The following is a 16,190-nucleotide window of genomic DNA, read 5'->3' on the forward strand; positions in this document are numbered from 1 at the left end:
TCGTATTCCCCCAGAAGTCCAGATCTTTTACACTTAATAACTGATAACTTAGCTTTCATATGTAAACACAAACCCACAGGGAAACTTATGTTAGTTGACTGCTGACAAAAGATCTGCTCTCGACGCAAAACTTTTTCATATCGGCACTTACCGTCGCCTTTGACAAGGGAATATGACGGTTGAGATGCGAGTCGACGAGATTCAGTTCGTCCACTTCAATGATGTAGTAAGTTTGCTCTACTCAGATAGTGCCAAAAAATTGGCCTTATATCTAAATGTTTTCGTGTCAGTACCACATCCCCTCTGCGACCCTACTTGCGAGGTTCCTGAATTTGCAGCGCGAATTCGCAGCCTCCAATCCCGCCTCCCAAACCCTGACATTATTCAGCGGCGACGCTTTCTCGCCCTCTCTCGAGGCAAGCGTGCTGAAAGGGGCGCAGGTGTGTCCGTTACTGAACCTCGTAGGGGTTGATATTGGGTGTTATGGGAACCATGGTTGGCTGCGCGTAATCGTGTTGTCTTATGCCAGTCACTGACAATAACAGACTTTGACTTTGGCGATGCGAGGCTGATAGAGCTGTCGAGCCAGCTAAAATTTCCGTGGTTGCTATCAAACGCTTTCCATCTCCCAGGAGACCAGAAACGAACGCTTGGCTGCGCACGGGAATATATTGTTCGTAACCTGGAAAATGGCCTCAAGGTTGGATTTATCGGACTTGCAGGAACGTACGTATGAGCGACGAATGAGTTCTTGAGTCCAGCTGATTAGGCTAGTGACTGGCCATCGAACTGTGAACTGCTACCACCTTGTGAGTTCGAACCGCCGGTGCACGCGGCTCGCCGTTTAGCGCGCCATCTTCGAATGCAAGAACGCTGCGACCTAGTCGTCGCACTAACGCACATGCGCGTGCCAGAGGATATCGCCGTAGCCAATGCGACAGTCAGCGGCGACACCAGGATCGACTTGCTACTCGGCGGCCATGATCACGACGTACTAAGGAGGTTTGCAGGTGACACGGATTTTACTGCAGGAAATGTCGAACAGGGACGCAAAGCCACCGAGGTGGAAGTAGATGGAAGAGTCCCTGATGCAGAGGGAAGTATAAGGCTCGTAAAAAGCGGGACCGACTGGAGAGGCTTGTCGTTGGTACGGTTGATTGTGCAACGAGACGAGAATGGAACCGTAGTAGCATCAACGGTGAAGTGTGAGTACCGCATATTGCCCCCTCAGCCTTCACACGGCTGACGGGAAAGTGCGCCAATACACCGATATTCAAGTCGCAGTTGCAGCACCGCAGCCACCAACGCATGTCGTCGAAATTCTGCAGGGGATCCACGATCAAGTCGGAAAGCTGGTTCAAAGACCGCTCCTGCACGCAGCTACCCCAATAGACGGACGCAATGCCATGGTCCGCAGCCAAGAGACTAACATGGGGAATATGCTGGCCGATGCCGTTCGGGCATTCTATGACACAGACATTGGACTCTTCAACAGCGGCGCAGTCAGAAGTGACCGGATCTTGGGCGCAACCGAGCTGGACGGCGAGCCCCTGCTAGTCAGAGATATCATCAGTAAGCCAGATCTTGCTTGCAACTGACAAGCGCTGACAAGGATCGCAAGATATCTGTCCGTTCGGAAATGCCGTTCTCGTGAAGAAGCTGCCCGGCTCGATCGTCCGGCTTGCACTCGAGAATTCTGTCTCCGACATGCATACTGACGGCCGGTTTTTGCAAGTGTCAGGATTGCGAGTCGTGGCAAGTTGGCACCGACCTGAATGGTCTCGAGTCGTAGACGTCTTTTTTCAGAGGCCTGATGGTGGCCTCGAGCCGCTGGACCCGGATCGCACATATACCGTCGCGATGCCGTCGTTCATAGCGCGCGGGTATGACGGATTCTCTTGGTTTGCGCAACTGGAGACCCTCGTAGGTGAAGAGGCAGCCATAACAGAAGTTGGCCTGCTTCTTGCCATATTCGGGCATGAAGAATCGTCCGATGGTGACATGCATGCTATAGGTATCGAGCGAGCCCGAGCAGTGACCATAGTCGGTCAGAATCCGTCCGACTCTTTGCCTATCGTGAAACCTGTTGTAGAGGATAGAATCAGATTTGTATAGAGTCTAGCGTTTCCGAATAGATCTAGATTGCTGCCAGAGAAGTCTCAGAGAGTGTTGATGCCTTGGTCGCGTTGTCGTATAGCCTGCGAGATTAATGATCTCAGTACCTTTGTTCTTGACGTCTGGAGTTGCACATACTGCTGATAATATGTCCAGATTCCGAGTGCAGCAGTGCAGCTATGTAGAGGCCATCCTGGACCTGGGGTTAAGCCGGTGGATGCCCAAGACCCATCTAAAAATCTTGTCTATCGCAGTGGAGCACTGCTGCACTGGAGACCGTCCTGTTGTTTGGCAGCAGCCGAGGCCTGATTATTCGGTTATCGACGTCCTCCAACTTGCAAACCGCCTGCGGATCATTGAGGATTCGAGGATCATTCGTAACACTATCCTGGAAATGAGCCTGCGAAGAATGAGCATGCCAGTGACGCAAGATCTGCCAGATTGAGTGGTGGATTGACAAACAAACAGAGAGACGATCGCCGGATAAATATCCAGAAACATGATGCTCGACCTCGGCTACCACCAAGTGGACCGCCGGCTTATCTGGGTCTATGGCCCAACTGCAACGATTCCGACTGGAGGATCGGTTGGAACGGCATCGCAAGAGAGACTCAGCTCTCTGGAGTTTTCGAGGGGCCTCAAAGGCAGAAACGCGGATTGGGCGAGAATTCAGGAAGACAAAGGAGAGGAAAGTAGTGAGTTTGAAGGGAAGAAAGACCCGCAGATCGGTGGAGTTGGATTTCACTGCGGTACCTCGACTGCACTCAAGTCTCTGGAAATTGTTTCTCTTTCTTCTCCTCCTTACTGTCTATTGATTATTATTACTTTTGTTGTGAACACTCTTCTGGGTACCCTGTATTAACGGCCCTGCAGCACTCATGGACATCTTCTCGGCGTGTTTTCTATAACGACGCAGCCAGCAGCCTGAACTCACGAACCTCGACATTTGGAGTATCGCAACCAAACAGACATCGGTTATAACCTTCAAAATGCAGGAGAGGAGTGTTGTAGGAACTCAGAGCCCGGAACGGTCCTATGAGGCCCAGGATTCTACGCCGATCTCGAACTACCAAGAGGATCTGCACTCCCTCTCCTCTTCGCAGAACTCAGAACACTCAGAACCAGAACACGCAACAACGCCAGGCAGAGACGCGGAGGACCAAGTGCCAGCGAAATCCGCGCTGGGCTCGGATCCAGAAGAAGCCCCGAAGGTAGTCCCGCGCCTCTCGCGCCGTGGCCTCTTTGGCCAAATCACCCTGCTGGAAGAGATCGAAAACCCAAAGTCCTACCCGCGCAGTAAGAAATGGTTCATCACCTTTGTTGTCGCAGTTGCCGGCTCTGTCGCGCCAATGGGGAGTTCGATCTTCTTTCCTGCGCTCTCACAAGTAGCAGAAGAGCTTAACGCTACGACAACAGTCACGAATCTGACGATCTCGCTGTACATGCTGAGCATGTCTATTTTCCCGCTGTGGTGGTCGTCATTCAGTGAACGGCTTGGAAGGCGGACGATCTACATAGCCTCATTCGCGCTCTTCGTCGTGTTTAATGTTCTCTGTGCAGTTTCGAGCTCAATTGCTATGCTTATTGTGATGAGATTGCTTAGTGGTGGTGCTTCGGCGTCTGTTCAGGCTGTTGGTGCGGGCACAATTGCTGATATATGGGATACGCGGGAACGAGGGCGCGCCATGGGAATATTCTATTTGGGACCGCTGTGCGGGCCATTGATTGCACCGATCGTGGGAGGAGCACTGGCGCAGCGGTGGTACTGGCGAAGCACAATGTGGTTCTTTTGCGCGTATGGCGGTGTCGTCGTCGTTCTCATTCTTCTTGGTCTTCCGGAGACGTTGTCCAGAGCGAACCAGAAACCACTTATGCCACTTGCTGATCCAATTTCGACAACAGAAGAGCCACTTTCCCGCCGCGCCTCCCGCGTCTCCTCCGTACAGACCCAAGTCCTTGGCACGACGGCCCGTTGGCTTAAGCTCATCAAAATAATCTTCCTCGATCCTCTCAAGATCATCCTATATCTGCGATATCTCCCCGTGCTGCTCACAGTTTACTACGCTGCCATAACCTTCGGCTCACTGTATGTGTTGAACGTCAGCATTGAGAATAGTTTTGGTAAAGAACCCTACAACTTCGATACGTTGATCGTAGGCCTCCTCTACATTCCGAATTCCCTGGGGTATGTGGTGTCGAGTATATTCGGCGGGCGCTGGATTGATAAGATCATGGTGCGTGAGGCAAAGAAGGCGAACAGGTATGATGAAAAAGGGAACCTGATCTTCAGACCCGAAGATCGCATGCGGGAGAATGCATGGCTGGGTGCGCTACTCTACCCAGCTGGACTTATCTGGTATGGGTGGACGGTTGATAAGGGGGTTTTTTGGCTTGCGCCGGTACGTCCGTGTCTCATTCGAACTTATCCGTCCGCCTAACCCTGATTAACATCTACGTCTCTGCAGATGATAGCAAACTTCTTCTTTGGCGTCGGCTCAATGTTAATCTTTAGCATGGTAACAACCATGCTGACGGAATTCATGCCAAAGAAATCCTCAGAGGGCGTTGCGCTAAACAACTTTACACGCAATATCTTCAGCTGCGTCGGCTCGTTTGTGACTGCACCCATCATCAACGCCATCGGAAATGGGTGGCTATTTACAATCATCGGGCTCGTGGCATTCGCGAGTAGCGGCGTTATTGTTGTCATGAAAGTGTTTGGACCAAGGTGGAAGGAGGGAATGGATCGGTTGATGCAATGATGTTGCATCTCTCAGAAATCTAGACATATATGCCGGCGCGGGGTGAATTTCCGTAGTTGAGTTGTAGTATAGACTATAGACTGATGATACCCGAATACAATGGTTTTGTTTTATAATGATGGGCTGGCCACTATGTTCAGTATCTGATATAATTCATAAACATGCAGGAGACCGACCATAGGTTGCTTTCTAGATAAACAATCATATTCTAAAGCCAGAGAAGGTAGATGTTTATCAGAAAATATAAGTTCTCCAAATTCCGACGTGGCTACATTTGCACAGAAGACACCTCATGCTTAGCAGGAATAACCCTCCAACACCAACCGCACCAACTTCGATGTGCCCCTTCTTCCTCACGAGTGAGATAATCCCCTGTTTCCCGCTCGTCTTCATATTCCGGCACACAAGAACCTACCATAACGCGCTTCTTCGCCCTCTGTTTAACTCGCCCTCCAATGCCGATGATCTCTTGCCGCAGATACCCCGGCTCTTTCTCACCAGGGTCCTCCCATCTCTCGCCCGGATGGTCATGAGAGCTATTGTCCTGGGCAAATCGATGTCCGAAATGGTAACCGTATTCGGGAGGGCTGTGTGACATGGACTCGTCTGCCTCACACTCTACTTCCAGCTCGATTTCCTGTGCTGCGAGGCAGCTCTCGCCACGCCCGCATTTGACCCCTTGGCAGCCTTCGCCAATTCCTGTTCCTAAGCCCCCGAGGTATGTGCTGTACCGCGTGCGCCACGTCCAAACTCGGCGGTAGGTGGTATCGTTCCTGCGTAGCTTTTGACCGCACTGGTTACACAACCAAAGCACATCATGGCAGGTACATGTATCCCTCAGGAAAACAGAAGATTCTTGTATATCAGATGTTGAAGGTATAGGAGCGTGCAGAGATGAGGTGACAAGGCTGTTCAGCGGCGCTTTACGACAGGTCATGCATAGTCGGCGAATGCGGTTCTTCAGGGTCGCACTGTTTGGGGGTTTGGCCGTACAGTTCTGTCAATTAGCAAACTATACATCAGCAAGAATAGTCCAACGTACACGACAAACAATCTTCGAGCATCCCCGACACTCGGCAACCATGTCTCGAGCACATTTCGCGATTTTGCCGCTCGTGAGCTGTCCAGAATTTAGAGCTCCCCGACTCAGCAGTCGGATCACCGACTTGACACTGTCAGGGATGGCGGTGCCGCTGTGCAGCATATCCGAGAGAGTCTCAATGTACTCATTCTCGCAACGTAGAGTCTGCTTGGCGAGCTGATGCCGGTATGGAGCCAGGTTTGCATAGAACTGACGACACGTCCCTGAAAGGGCATACAGCGTATTCAAGTCAACTGCGCGAGCAATCTCCTTGGCTATCCTGGGTTGTGTTAGCTGATCAACCAGGCACATAAGTGGTTCGATTCAGCAATCATACGGATAGCAGCCTAGAGCTACTGAGAAGGCATCCCGGACAGAATGCTGCTCAGAGGTTGGAGCTTCCGATGGAGCTTCAGCAGGTTTCTCGGGTTCGAAGCCGACGCTCAGCTTTGAGAAGGCCGGCTTCCCGGGTTCAATGTATGGTTGAAATGCATCCGGGCCTTTCGACACACGGCTGAGGTCATGGTCATAGTCAACAAACACCACCATTTTGAGAGTAAAATAGTTCAATAATAGACAAGCATAGAGCCCTGATCATGAGCCAGGCTGTTCCATAGCTTTATAATGAGCTCAGTATGTATACTTCGTGGGATGATGCGGTTGTGAAGCTTCCAGTTCCAGGTCCAGCTCCGTCTTCGGCGTAGGTGGAGCTGTCGTTCGTCTCGGGCGAGCACAAAGCCGTTGAGAGGATCCTTTCCTCACTTGACGGGTTCGACGTGCGTGACCGATATCGCCAATTCAAGCTGTTTCACTCGTGCGGAACCGGATCAGTTAATTCTCAAACTCGAGAGCTCGAGATGAGGAGTTGAGAGGACAAGCTTTTAAGACCAGAGCGTCATAGGCAGGTGCCCAACCGCGTGATCCGACGCTTACCGGATCAGGAAGGTCCTTCAACCCCTCACCACGTGATCGTTATCCATATGGTTATCGCGGGGTTATGGAGGGCCGCTGTGACAGTTGGACTGTAAGCTCGATGAATGTGATATTTATGATAGGAGTAGTGTTGACGGATCATTAGATACTAGGTACGTAGAATCAACAATGCTGAAATTGGAGAGAAGAAGAGTATACATCTCAACGTACCTGTTTCGCCGTCAAAACTACGGCAACTTATGCCCCCCACGATCTACCGAGAAGTTGGGGTAATAGCCGGAGCTTGGGTCGCTGATAAAACGCTGCTTTCCCCTGCTGATACATTCTCTCCTAGATCACCACATTCCTCACTCAACCTCAATCAGAATGCCACTCAACTCGAAGGCCGTCTACTCCAGACAAAACCCCAATTTTGCACCCTTCGCAAGCCGGAGGAGTACAGTACACAGCACAAAAGGCATTGTCACATGTACTCAACCCCTTGCGGCGGCAGCAGGACAGAAGATCCTGAGTGAGGGTGGAAATGCTGCAGTATGCTTTCCCTCTAGACCTTTCATAGTATAATTGATAGCTAATGAACGCAGGATGCAGCGGTTGCAGTTGGTATGCATACCTAATATAGCATAAGCTCGTAGCTAACGAGTACAGCCGCGGCTCTGAATGTTACAGAGCCCTCATCCACGGGAATCGGCGGAGACATGTTCTGCCTCTACTATGACGCGGCGACCAAAAAGATCCATTCTCTTAATGGCTCTGGCCGGTACCCCGGCGCCGCAACTCTTGAGAAGATCAGAGCAGACCTGAAAGCTAAGCCGGATGAAGTGGGTGGAATTCCCATGCATAGCCCGCTCGCTGTCACAGTCCCCGGCGCAGCAGCAGGATGGGTAGACACCGTCGAGAAGTTCGGCAGCGGCAAGCTTTCCCTTGAGCAGATTCTCCGTCCGGCCATTGAGCTTGCAGAGGAGGGGTTTGCAGTTTCTGAGTTTGCGTCTTACTTCGTGAGTACAAGATACTCACTACTTTACGAATACTAACGGACCCAGTGGCACGAAAGCGAGAGCCTCCTGCGCAAAGCTTCTCCCAACTCACATGAGATGCTTAAAGCAGACCCCAAAGCACAAGACGGCTACCGCAGCCCTCTCCCAGGAGAGATTCTCAGGAACCCAACCATGGCGCAAACCTTCCGGTCTCTCGCAGCCAACGGCAAAAAGGGTTTTTATGAGGGCCGCGTCGCGCAGGAGATCGTCAACGTCATCCAGTCTCTCGGCGGGTACATGACACTGGACGACCTCAAAGCGCACGCAGAAACAGGCTCGCAGGAGACTGAAGCCATCTCGCTCAAGTTCAGCGGGCAAAACATAACGGACAAACAAACAGCCGGCACAGACGGCGAAACTAACCAAGGCGTCGAGATCTGGGAACACCCGCCGAACGGTCAGGGAATTGTAGCACTCATGGCGCTGGGCATTCTCCAGGAACTTGAGAAGACCGGCAAAATCCCTTCCTTCACCGAGAAACAGCATAACAGCGCTGAGTACCTCCATGCCATCATCGAGTCCTTGCGCATCGCTTTCGCAGACGCCTCCTGGTTCGTCACGGACCCAGACACAACGCCCGTCCCAACAAAAGAACTCCTCTCCCCGTCCTACCTTGCGGAACGCGCCAAGATCTTCAACCCCAGCGCCGCATCCGATATCCTGGACCATGGCAGTCCCGCCCACAACCACTGCGACACAGTGTACTTTGCGGTAACCGACAGCGCCGGCAACGGGATCTCCTTCATCAATTCCAACTACGCAGGGTTCGGATCCGGCATTATCCCCAAGGGATGCGGCTTTACACTGCAAAATCGCGGCGCCAATTTCTCGCTTTCCCCGAACCACCCCAATGTGCTTGCCCCCGGCAAGAGACCGTACCACACCATCATCCCGGCAATGATCACGAACGTGTCCGACGGCTCGCTGCACTCCGTCTACGGCGTCATGGGCGGGTTCATGCAGCCGCAGGGCCACGTCCAGGTCCTTCTCAATATGCTTGCATTTGGATACCACCCGCAGGCGGCCCTGGACGCACCTCGTATCTGCATTGCGGCGGGCAATCCCGAGCTTGGAAAGCAGCTTGATCGGACTGTTTATGTTGAAGAGGGGATCAGCGAGGACGCGGTGGAGGGACTGAGGAAATTGGGACATCAGGTGAAGGTGCTGAAGGGGTGGGAGAGGGGCATGTTTGGTCGGGGGCAGATTGTGCGGTGTCACTATGATGGCGGAAAATTGGTGTACAGTGCAGGCAGCGACTTAAGGGGGGATGGGATGGCGGTGCCTATTGTTTAATCTGGTGTGAAATCTATGTCTTGCTAGGAGACCTGTAGGTGCGATATAGGTAGAGAGCTGCGATGGGTATGTGGTTGACCTGTGAGATCCGTTGTCGACGTAAGAGGATGTACCTGCATACCCTGAAACGAGCGCCGTTAGAGATGGAAGAAGTGGAAAATACCAACAAGCAAGCACACAATATAGATGCAAGTCAAACAACCCAATCTTATTCTTGTCCGTAATATGAGTATAGAGAGTAAGGACCGATCGATTGCATAAAACGCCGCCCCTTCACCTAGCTGTATGTAAACTCATCTAGACGGACAAACAAGAATCTCTCTTTTCTAGCATGTGAAGAACATGGATGATACGCGAACATGAAACAACGCGACCCCAAACGAAAAAGCAAGTTGTAGACCTTGACGCATGATATCCATATACAGTTAGAAAGTAAGAAACCGAGATAATGAGATGACGGAGATGAGAGAGACGAGAATAAAACCTGGGGGTATAGATTGGTTCGTAGAGGAGAGTAGGACGAAGAAGCGTGATAGGTAGATAGATGGACAGTGGTATAGGTAGTGGATGGTAACACAAGACTCGCGATGAAATTCAGAAAAGATGCGAAAATAGAAGCTCAACGCCTAACCAGTAAACCTTGAAACCCAGGGCCATGATCTCGTTCCGAACCAACGCTCTATGTACTGTAGTGTAGTGTATGATTCAGTTGTAGTAGTCAGACAGACAGATAGACGGACAAATGAAACAAGGAAATAAAAATAAATCATTCACAAAAGAAAGTTCGTGATTACAATTCGTTATGGTCAAGGATGCGGCTGTCGGTGTCACAGCCAGGTGGGATGCCGGGCGTTTGCAGCATCTTTTCTTTTTCCGACCTCGTGGTCACCGCACGGATTTTGAGTTCGGGTCGCTGTGCGACAAGGCTGCAGCTTGTGTAACGCAGGATGACTCGAGAACTGAGCGCTGGGATTGGCGGATTTCCAACGGGTTCTTTTTATAGAAAGGTCGTTATTGGTCGGCGGTGGATGTATGTTTGTAGATCTTGGATTTGCAATGCCATCGACGTGCATGAGGTCGTAAGTTTGAGTAAGAGGCTGAGGCGGTGGAAAGAAAATCACAGAGCCCACGGGGCTTTGCAGTTGCTGTTTGCTGTTGTTTCGTACGGTAGAGATACTGGTACAGATTGGATGATATTCTCGTTATAGTTGATTTGCTGCGGCATGGGCCATGATTGCGATTGGTACTGTAGAGCCTAAGATGAGTTTAGTTTGATGCTTTAAAAAATCAGAAGCCGTGCCGCTTACGGGATGAATCAGACTGTCCGGGATAGTAGATATGGGAACCATGCTTGAAGTCGCAGGGGGCACAGTGCCAGCGCGCTCCCATTGGCAGCCGTCAAGCGTCGCATGCATCGGGCCCGGCGAAGACGTCAGCTCCGAGTCGATGATTGGGTCTGGATACGAGTCGATCAAACCGGGCGATGTCGATGAAACAGAGGAGATGGAACCGGAATACGAAGGAACCGAGTATGTTGTGCCGTCTGATGATGGAGAGGAGCATGCCTCTGGTGTGGAATAGTACCTGGCAGTATCTTCGACGGATTCTTGGATGCGCGGGGGCGAGACCATGTGCTGGTGCTGGTGCTGATCCATGGTGCCCCAAATGAGCCCGTCAATTGCCAGGTCGGGCTGGATGACTGAAGACTTGGAAACTGCGCTCTGAGGCTGCGGCATGGAGATGTACGGTGCTGGCGTAGGAGTCACCACGGGGTATCTGGGAATGTAGCCCACGGAAGATCTGGCGGAAGGGTGGTCCCATTGCGCTGAAGCGTCCATCTGAGCTTCGAGTTCACTGCAGAAGCATTAGCACCGGACACTCAAAACGCGAGCTGGGCAGCATACTGTCGTTCCATGTGACGCATGAGCAGATCAGAGCGGTGGAATGATTTCTTGCAGCCGGTCTGGGTGCACCGGTAGAGCGCCTCGGGATTGTGGTTCAGTTCATGTCGTCTACGCAGGGTTAGCACCAAGAACGATAGGACCGTAGGCGGGATTGGGTACCTCTTGTGCTCAGCACGAGTGAAGACCTTGGGACATCCTGGATACTCGCAAGCATGGACGCGCTTCCCCTTCTTGGCTTTGCTGATGCGGTGGGTGGTGGGAGTGTAGGTGATGGGGAGAGGAATCTCCGCGGGGGCAGTGGCTCGAGGCATTGTGCACAGCTGTACCAACCGAGACGCTTACGGTTTACCAACAGAGGGAGGACGGTGTAGAAAGCTTGAGGTTGGAGTTGTCGGTAGACAAGAGAGGCGCGTTGTGAAGAAGAGAGTTGGGTGGAGTGATCGGAAGGATTGAAGGATTGGCGATGGGGTCCAAGATATAGTTTCTGGCCTGTGAAGAAGATCGCATGGACTGACAGGAACAGTCCTAAAAGAAATAGCAGCAAACGTCTAGTCTGTGGAGACGGCACGAGATGAGGAGGAGGGCCAGGGTCAGGGTGGTGGGCTGTGTGAGGACTAGTGTAGATCGATAGAATGAGGTCAGACCTGACTACCAGTATGGGTAGGGTATGGGACGGGGATGGAATGGGACTGGGGATGGGTCGGGAAAGAAGGCAGGATCCTGAAACGGCGGATGGTGGCAGTTCTGACAGTGACTCGAGAGAGATGCAGCGAGATGCAGGAGCCAGGAATACACGCAGTATAGGGCAGAGTAAGACCAGACCAGGCCAGGCTGGAAGCCGTAGTAGATAAAATAGTATCAATTTGAGAAAAGCTGAGATTCATAATCACCATAATATAAATACTAACGGGATTCAAGAATAATAGCAATATTCGCGATAATAAAAATAATACATTCTGCAAGCGATCGTCACGGTCGACAGACTACAGCCACCAGACACTACCAGAGTGTTTCCAGAGAATCGCAGTAAATTAGCATTTTTCGCCGAATAGCAACAATTCGGCCGGTGCGGCTGAGGCGCAATCAAAGACGGGGAACAGGCGTTGTATGGAGACTTATTTTTAATTTCCTTGGATGCTCCAGGGGTCTGGCTTAAACGGCTTTCTGTTGGGTTTTGCCGCCTGCTAATTTGCTGTCGAGTGCATACTTTGGGGCCGTAAGATCTAGCTGTTTTTAGCAGAATTTCTCCATACTCGTGGACCTCACTGGGCCTAACTAGACCTAACTAGACCTAACTAGACCTAACTAGACCTAACTGGAAGATCGGTCGCCCTCTGCAGACCACGGGGTCTGCGGGTGCAGAGTCTGGCACGTTGGCCAGAGACCACGAGCCTGATCCATGGACAATATCGCATACCGGACAATTCGCTATTAGCATGGATGGGTAAATGCAAGGGTGGTGATCTGGGATAATTCCCAGTTCACGAACCCTAGTCGACCTTTCGGTTTGTGCTGGAACTGTTGGTTCAGGGACCGCTCTGATTGGTCCTCGTATAGTTTAGTGCGCGCGCTACATACAGAGTAGTGGACTCGATAACTGCCAGGCGGCCAGGCGCATGCCCTGGGTTCTTGCCCGCAGACAAACACTGCCTTCGCCATGAGACTAGGAACGAGTTATTTTTATCACGCACTCGATAACTCTCGAAGAGGAAAGTAACGGCAGTATGTGCAAAGCCCTCGATTGAAATATTCCGTCTGCATCAGATTGATAGTCGATGTTCCCGCTGGTCTATGGAAGCAGTCCAGCAGAGAGCGATCGCGACGGGGTGCGGGTCAGCCTCGTCTTGGCAGGCAGACTCGATCGCTGGATTCCCGATCAGAAGAGTACTCAGAGTACAGAGTTAGTAGGAGACAATGAGTCAATACTGTCAATCCACAGTGGCCTTCAGAAGGAGGACTTAGCACTGCTCCCGAGATAAGCACTCTACTTCCTTCCGACGTTCCTGCGTGGCCAGTGGACAGATGTCAATTCTGTCAATTCTGTCAATTCTGTCAATTCCGTGAACGATTCCGTGAATGATACCTATGTGATGGCTATCCGCTCTCAATTTTTTTTCCCGTCTGCTCAATGCCAGTTCTGATGCATCAAGTTTTGCGGCCATGACAGGCAGCCCTGTGGCCTGTGGCCTGCGGGTGTGGGTCGGCGCCTCAGGCAAGGCTCACTTGTCACCTGCCCTGGGCTGGTTGGGTTCCCTGTCTGGGGCTCCCTGGCTTTCGCACCGTCTCCCTTCTCTGCCTCGCGATGGCTCGATCTCATCGGTGTTTCATCTTCACGCTTCCTCGCATCCCTGCAAACTCATCATTCCATCGTTTTTCCATCAAGAGTGAATCCCTACATTCCAATGTCAACATCCTTGCATCCCAGTCCCTCGCTTATGCTTACGGGTTTCGGACTACAACTGCCAGGTGCAAGCGAGAAACGGCAACACTACAGAGTACGCTAACTCGCTGGCTGCAGCGACCGGGCGGACCACCGAGCTTGCCAAACCGGTCTGTGTCGGGATGCTTCCCCTTTCTCTGGGGAAACTTATCCGGAAGCTAACTGTATACCCACTGCTAGGTCGATCCGTACCATGCCCGTTCTCCGCTGACCACGTCTCCAAGTGCCCAGTCCCCGTTCCAATTCTGGCGTCCAGACTCGGGGTTGATCCGCCTAGACTCAAGACTCGACAAGGACGCCCGGCGAATCCCGAACCACGGCTTCACTAACGGACATAAAAACTTAATCTTCCTTTTGAAGATCATTCCTGTTTCATGAGCTGCTACTCCACAGGGGTTATGTAGCTACGGGCGCTAATTACCGATACCCGAGTACGCAAGGCTTGCTCACGGACGTATGTTACATGTCTCTTACGAGCGGTTGGTTCACTGCGTCATTTAAACATCAACCAAATCCCTGGTCTTTTGTTTCCCATGCTCCAGGTCGCCAGCGACTGCACTAGCCCAATCTGGTTATATTTAGTCCAGGCAGACCGGTCAAGGCACCAACGAGCACAACCCACAATGACGCTTGCCCACAGTGTACTCACCGTCACGTGGCTGAGAATGTGGGTTGATGGCCAACGCAGCTAATTCGACTTCTTTCCTGCTGACAAGCTGCATCTCTTGATTTTCGAGCAGGATTTATCATCTGTCTCTGCTTTCTCATGCTGACATGATATTCAAATGCTCGCCCGTGGGATTACTACATACATTAGCAGCAGCGAGAATGTCCGTCTGCCTTCGCAATTCCAGAGTCGAGTTCTACTGACCGTGATCTGACAAACCCAAACAATCCCAGCGGTTCGCGTTCATCAATGTTACTCGCCATAGACGTGTCGACAATCGCTTTGTTTCGTCTCGAGTCATTATTTTCCTTTATTATTACCGGGATAATCACTGGATGTTAAGGAAAGGCCGCGTGGAGTATCTGTAATAATGGCCATTCTTATGATCAGCCCCCTTCACAACGTGGCCGTGTGACACTTCAAATATCCCACATACCGTCTGCACGCTGCATTTGCACCGTGCCGATTTGCCATAATGGGGCCAGACACCTGCCTCTCACTGGTCGTCAGACAATATTAATATCGCATGGAACCCGGTATTCTCACACCAAGTCATGCACGAGCTAGCTACTTATAGACTAGTGCAAACCAACAATCGGTTTCGATCACAATTGGCCCGCTCATCTCAAATCAGGGATCATCCTTCCGTTCCTTAATCAGAACGGTGCTTAGTCGGGATTCGCCCTCCGTCGTTCGTCCATACGAGTAGTAAGACTCGTCCTGCAGAAAATAGACGATGCAGAGTTATTCTTACCTACGCGCCAAGGCGTGCTGCGTTAAACACACATCATGCACATGCCACCTGGCAATCATGTAATCCTCCCTTGTTATCTGCGATTTACGAAGCGTTCCGAACGCAGGTTACAACGTGGCCAGAGGCTTGGCGGGCATTCCACGTTCAGCAGCAATTCCTAACTTCAGTGATCGTTCCAGGGCTATGGGCAGCTAAGCCATAGACTGGATCGGCGGACCGCGAAATCAGCAAAATAATAGTGCTACAGCTACTGTATGTTAAGACAAGACCATACGACTTTGGATGGAGTCACTGGCAAGTCCAGAACACTGTGATGGAGCCGTCTGGAGCGTCCTCTTAACGCTAAGGCTAATAACCCGATTCGACAGCCGTCATGATAATTATATTGGCCGACCAGTGAGAGAAGTTACTTTTATCCAATGGACGGTGTCACTAGGACAGAGGCGTCTTACTCCCGGTACGACCGCGGGAGGAACCTCAACTACGCATTTGAATTTCGTTTGCAACGACCGCCCACTGGTCGAAGCTCTCACGGCCACGTTGCGATAATAATAGAATGAGCCGCTCTCTCGTTGCAGCATGCAAGGGTCGCGAAACCTGAAACACGTCTGGGCTCACATGGAGAACCATGCCGCGCTGCGCCCTGCAGTCAAGCTTCAAACGAAACCCGAATCTGCCTTGCCTGAGCTTCCCCCCAGAGCCCCAGCTTCCGGGCTGTGCTGCTTGTGTCAGACACAGCCCATCGCGTGCTCTAACCTGGGGATTCCATCATTCGACAGTTTCAACGACACTTTGATTATACTTCATGCAGAGTAAACCTCCTTCCCCGTTATTACCTTCGCTTCAATCACCCGAGCTGTGATTTGATTGGTGGTAGCGGAAATTGTTCCGCTCAAACAGAAACCTACCATTTTCATACTTCGAGTACACTTGGACAATTTGACGAGTAGATGCCTCAGATTTCATGGTGATTACAGAGCTCTCGCCCTGACTCTGAGTTTTAGGAGCTTCTGGGCCTTACACTGCTCCCACTGCCTCTCAACCCTCAGCCTTGACCTCCGCTGAAGGATGCCAGCCGTTCGACGAGCTGCAACTCTCTTTCGGTTAGACTGCATGGCAAGTCTGCAGTTGAAGGCTGAATAGTGGCCTGTCCGATAAGGCAAAGCCATTGCCGTTCTTGCTGGGCTGCTCTACTGACCGCGCT

At 51.6% G+C, this 16,190-nt stretch overlaps 5 protein-coding genes across 5 annotated transcripts; 3 read left to right on the forward strand and 2 right to left on the reverse strand.

The window, feature by feature from the left end:
* Positions 1-172: 172 nt before the first annotated feature.
* On the forward strand, positions 173-2,115 carry BDW70DRAFT_150607 (bifunctional metallophosphatase/5'-nucleotidase; the record flags this gene model as incomplete). Its single annotated transcript, XM_073739179.1, has 7 exons — positions 173-226; positions 339-495; positions 546-726; positions 775-1,002; positions 1,095-1,203; positions 1,299-1,572; positions 1,622-2,115. The coding sequence occupies 7 exons, from the start codon at positions 173-175 to the stop codon at positions 2,113-2,115; spliced, it is 1,497 nt and encodes a 498-aa protein (XP_073595505.1).
* A 615-nt stretch (positions 2,116-2,730) lies between these two features.
* BDW70DRAFT_56967 (MFS transporter) lies at positions 2,731-5,000 on the forward strand. Its single transcript, XM_073744302.1, has 2 exons — positions 2,731-4,514; positions 4,581-5,000. The coding sequence occupies exons 1-2, from the start codon at positions 3,105-3,107 to the stop codon at positions 4,875-4,877; spliced, it is 1,707 nt and encodes a 568-aa protein (XP_073595506.1). The 5' UTR covers positions 2,731-3,104; the 3' UTR covers positions 4,878-5,000.
* Positions 5,001-5,007: 7 nt separating this feature from the next.
* Positions 5,008-6,799, reverse strand: BDW70DRAFT_137053 (uncharacterized protein). The gene is made up of 3 exons (XM_073736968.1): positions 6,296-6,799; positions 5,920-6,238; positions 5,008-5,874 (listed from the first exon to the last, which is right to left on the reverse strand). Exons 1-3 carry the CDS (start codon positions 6,505-6,507, stop codon positions 5,146-5,148), a joined length of 1,260 nt encoding a protein of 419 aa, XP_073595507.1. The 5' UTR covers positions 6,508-6,799; the 3' UTR covers positions 5,008-5,145.
* Positions 6,800-7,257: 458 nt separating this feature from the next.
* Positions 7,258-9,221, forward strand: BDW70DRAFT_150611 (gamma-glutamyltransferase family protein; the record flags this gene model as incomplete). The annotated part of the gene is made up of 4 exons (XM_073739180.1): positions 7,258-7,422; positions 7,476-7,494; positions 7,540-7,889; positions 7,935-9,221. 4 exons carry the CDS (start codon positions 7,258-7,260, stop codon positions 9,219-9,221), a joined length of 1,821 nt encoding a protein of 606 aa, XP_073595508.1.
* A 1,060-nt stretch (positions 9,222-10,281) lies between these two features.
* Positions 10,282-11,599, reverse strand: BDW70DRAFT_56976 (C2H2-type zinc finger protein). The gene is made up of 4 exons (XM_073744303.1): positions 11,285-11,599; positions 11,126-11,233; positions 10,529-11,075; positions 10,282-10,476 (listed from the first exon to the last, which is right to left on the reverse strand). The coding sequence occupies exons 1-4, from the start codon at positions 11,434-11,436 to the stop codon at positions 10,339-10,341; spliced, it is 945 nt and encodes a 314-aa protein (XP_073595509.1). The 5' UTR covers positions 11,437-11,599; the 3' UTR covers positions 10,282-10,338.
* Positions 11,600-16,190: the final 4,591 nt, after the last annotated feature.

Source organism: Aspergillus foveolatus, assembly GCF_047715535.1.
Source record: "Aspergillus foveolatus strain CBS 279.81 unplaced genomic scaffold BDW70scaffold_27, whole genome shotgun sequence".
Taxonomy (NCBI): domain Eukaryota; kingdom Fungi; phylum Ascomycota; class Eurotiomycetes; order Eurotiales; family Aspergillaceae; genus Aspergillus; species Aspergillus foveolatus.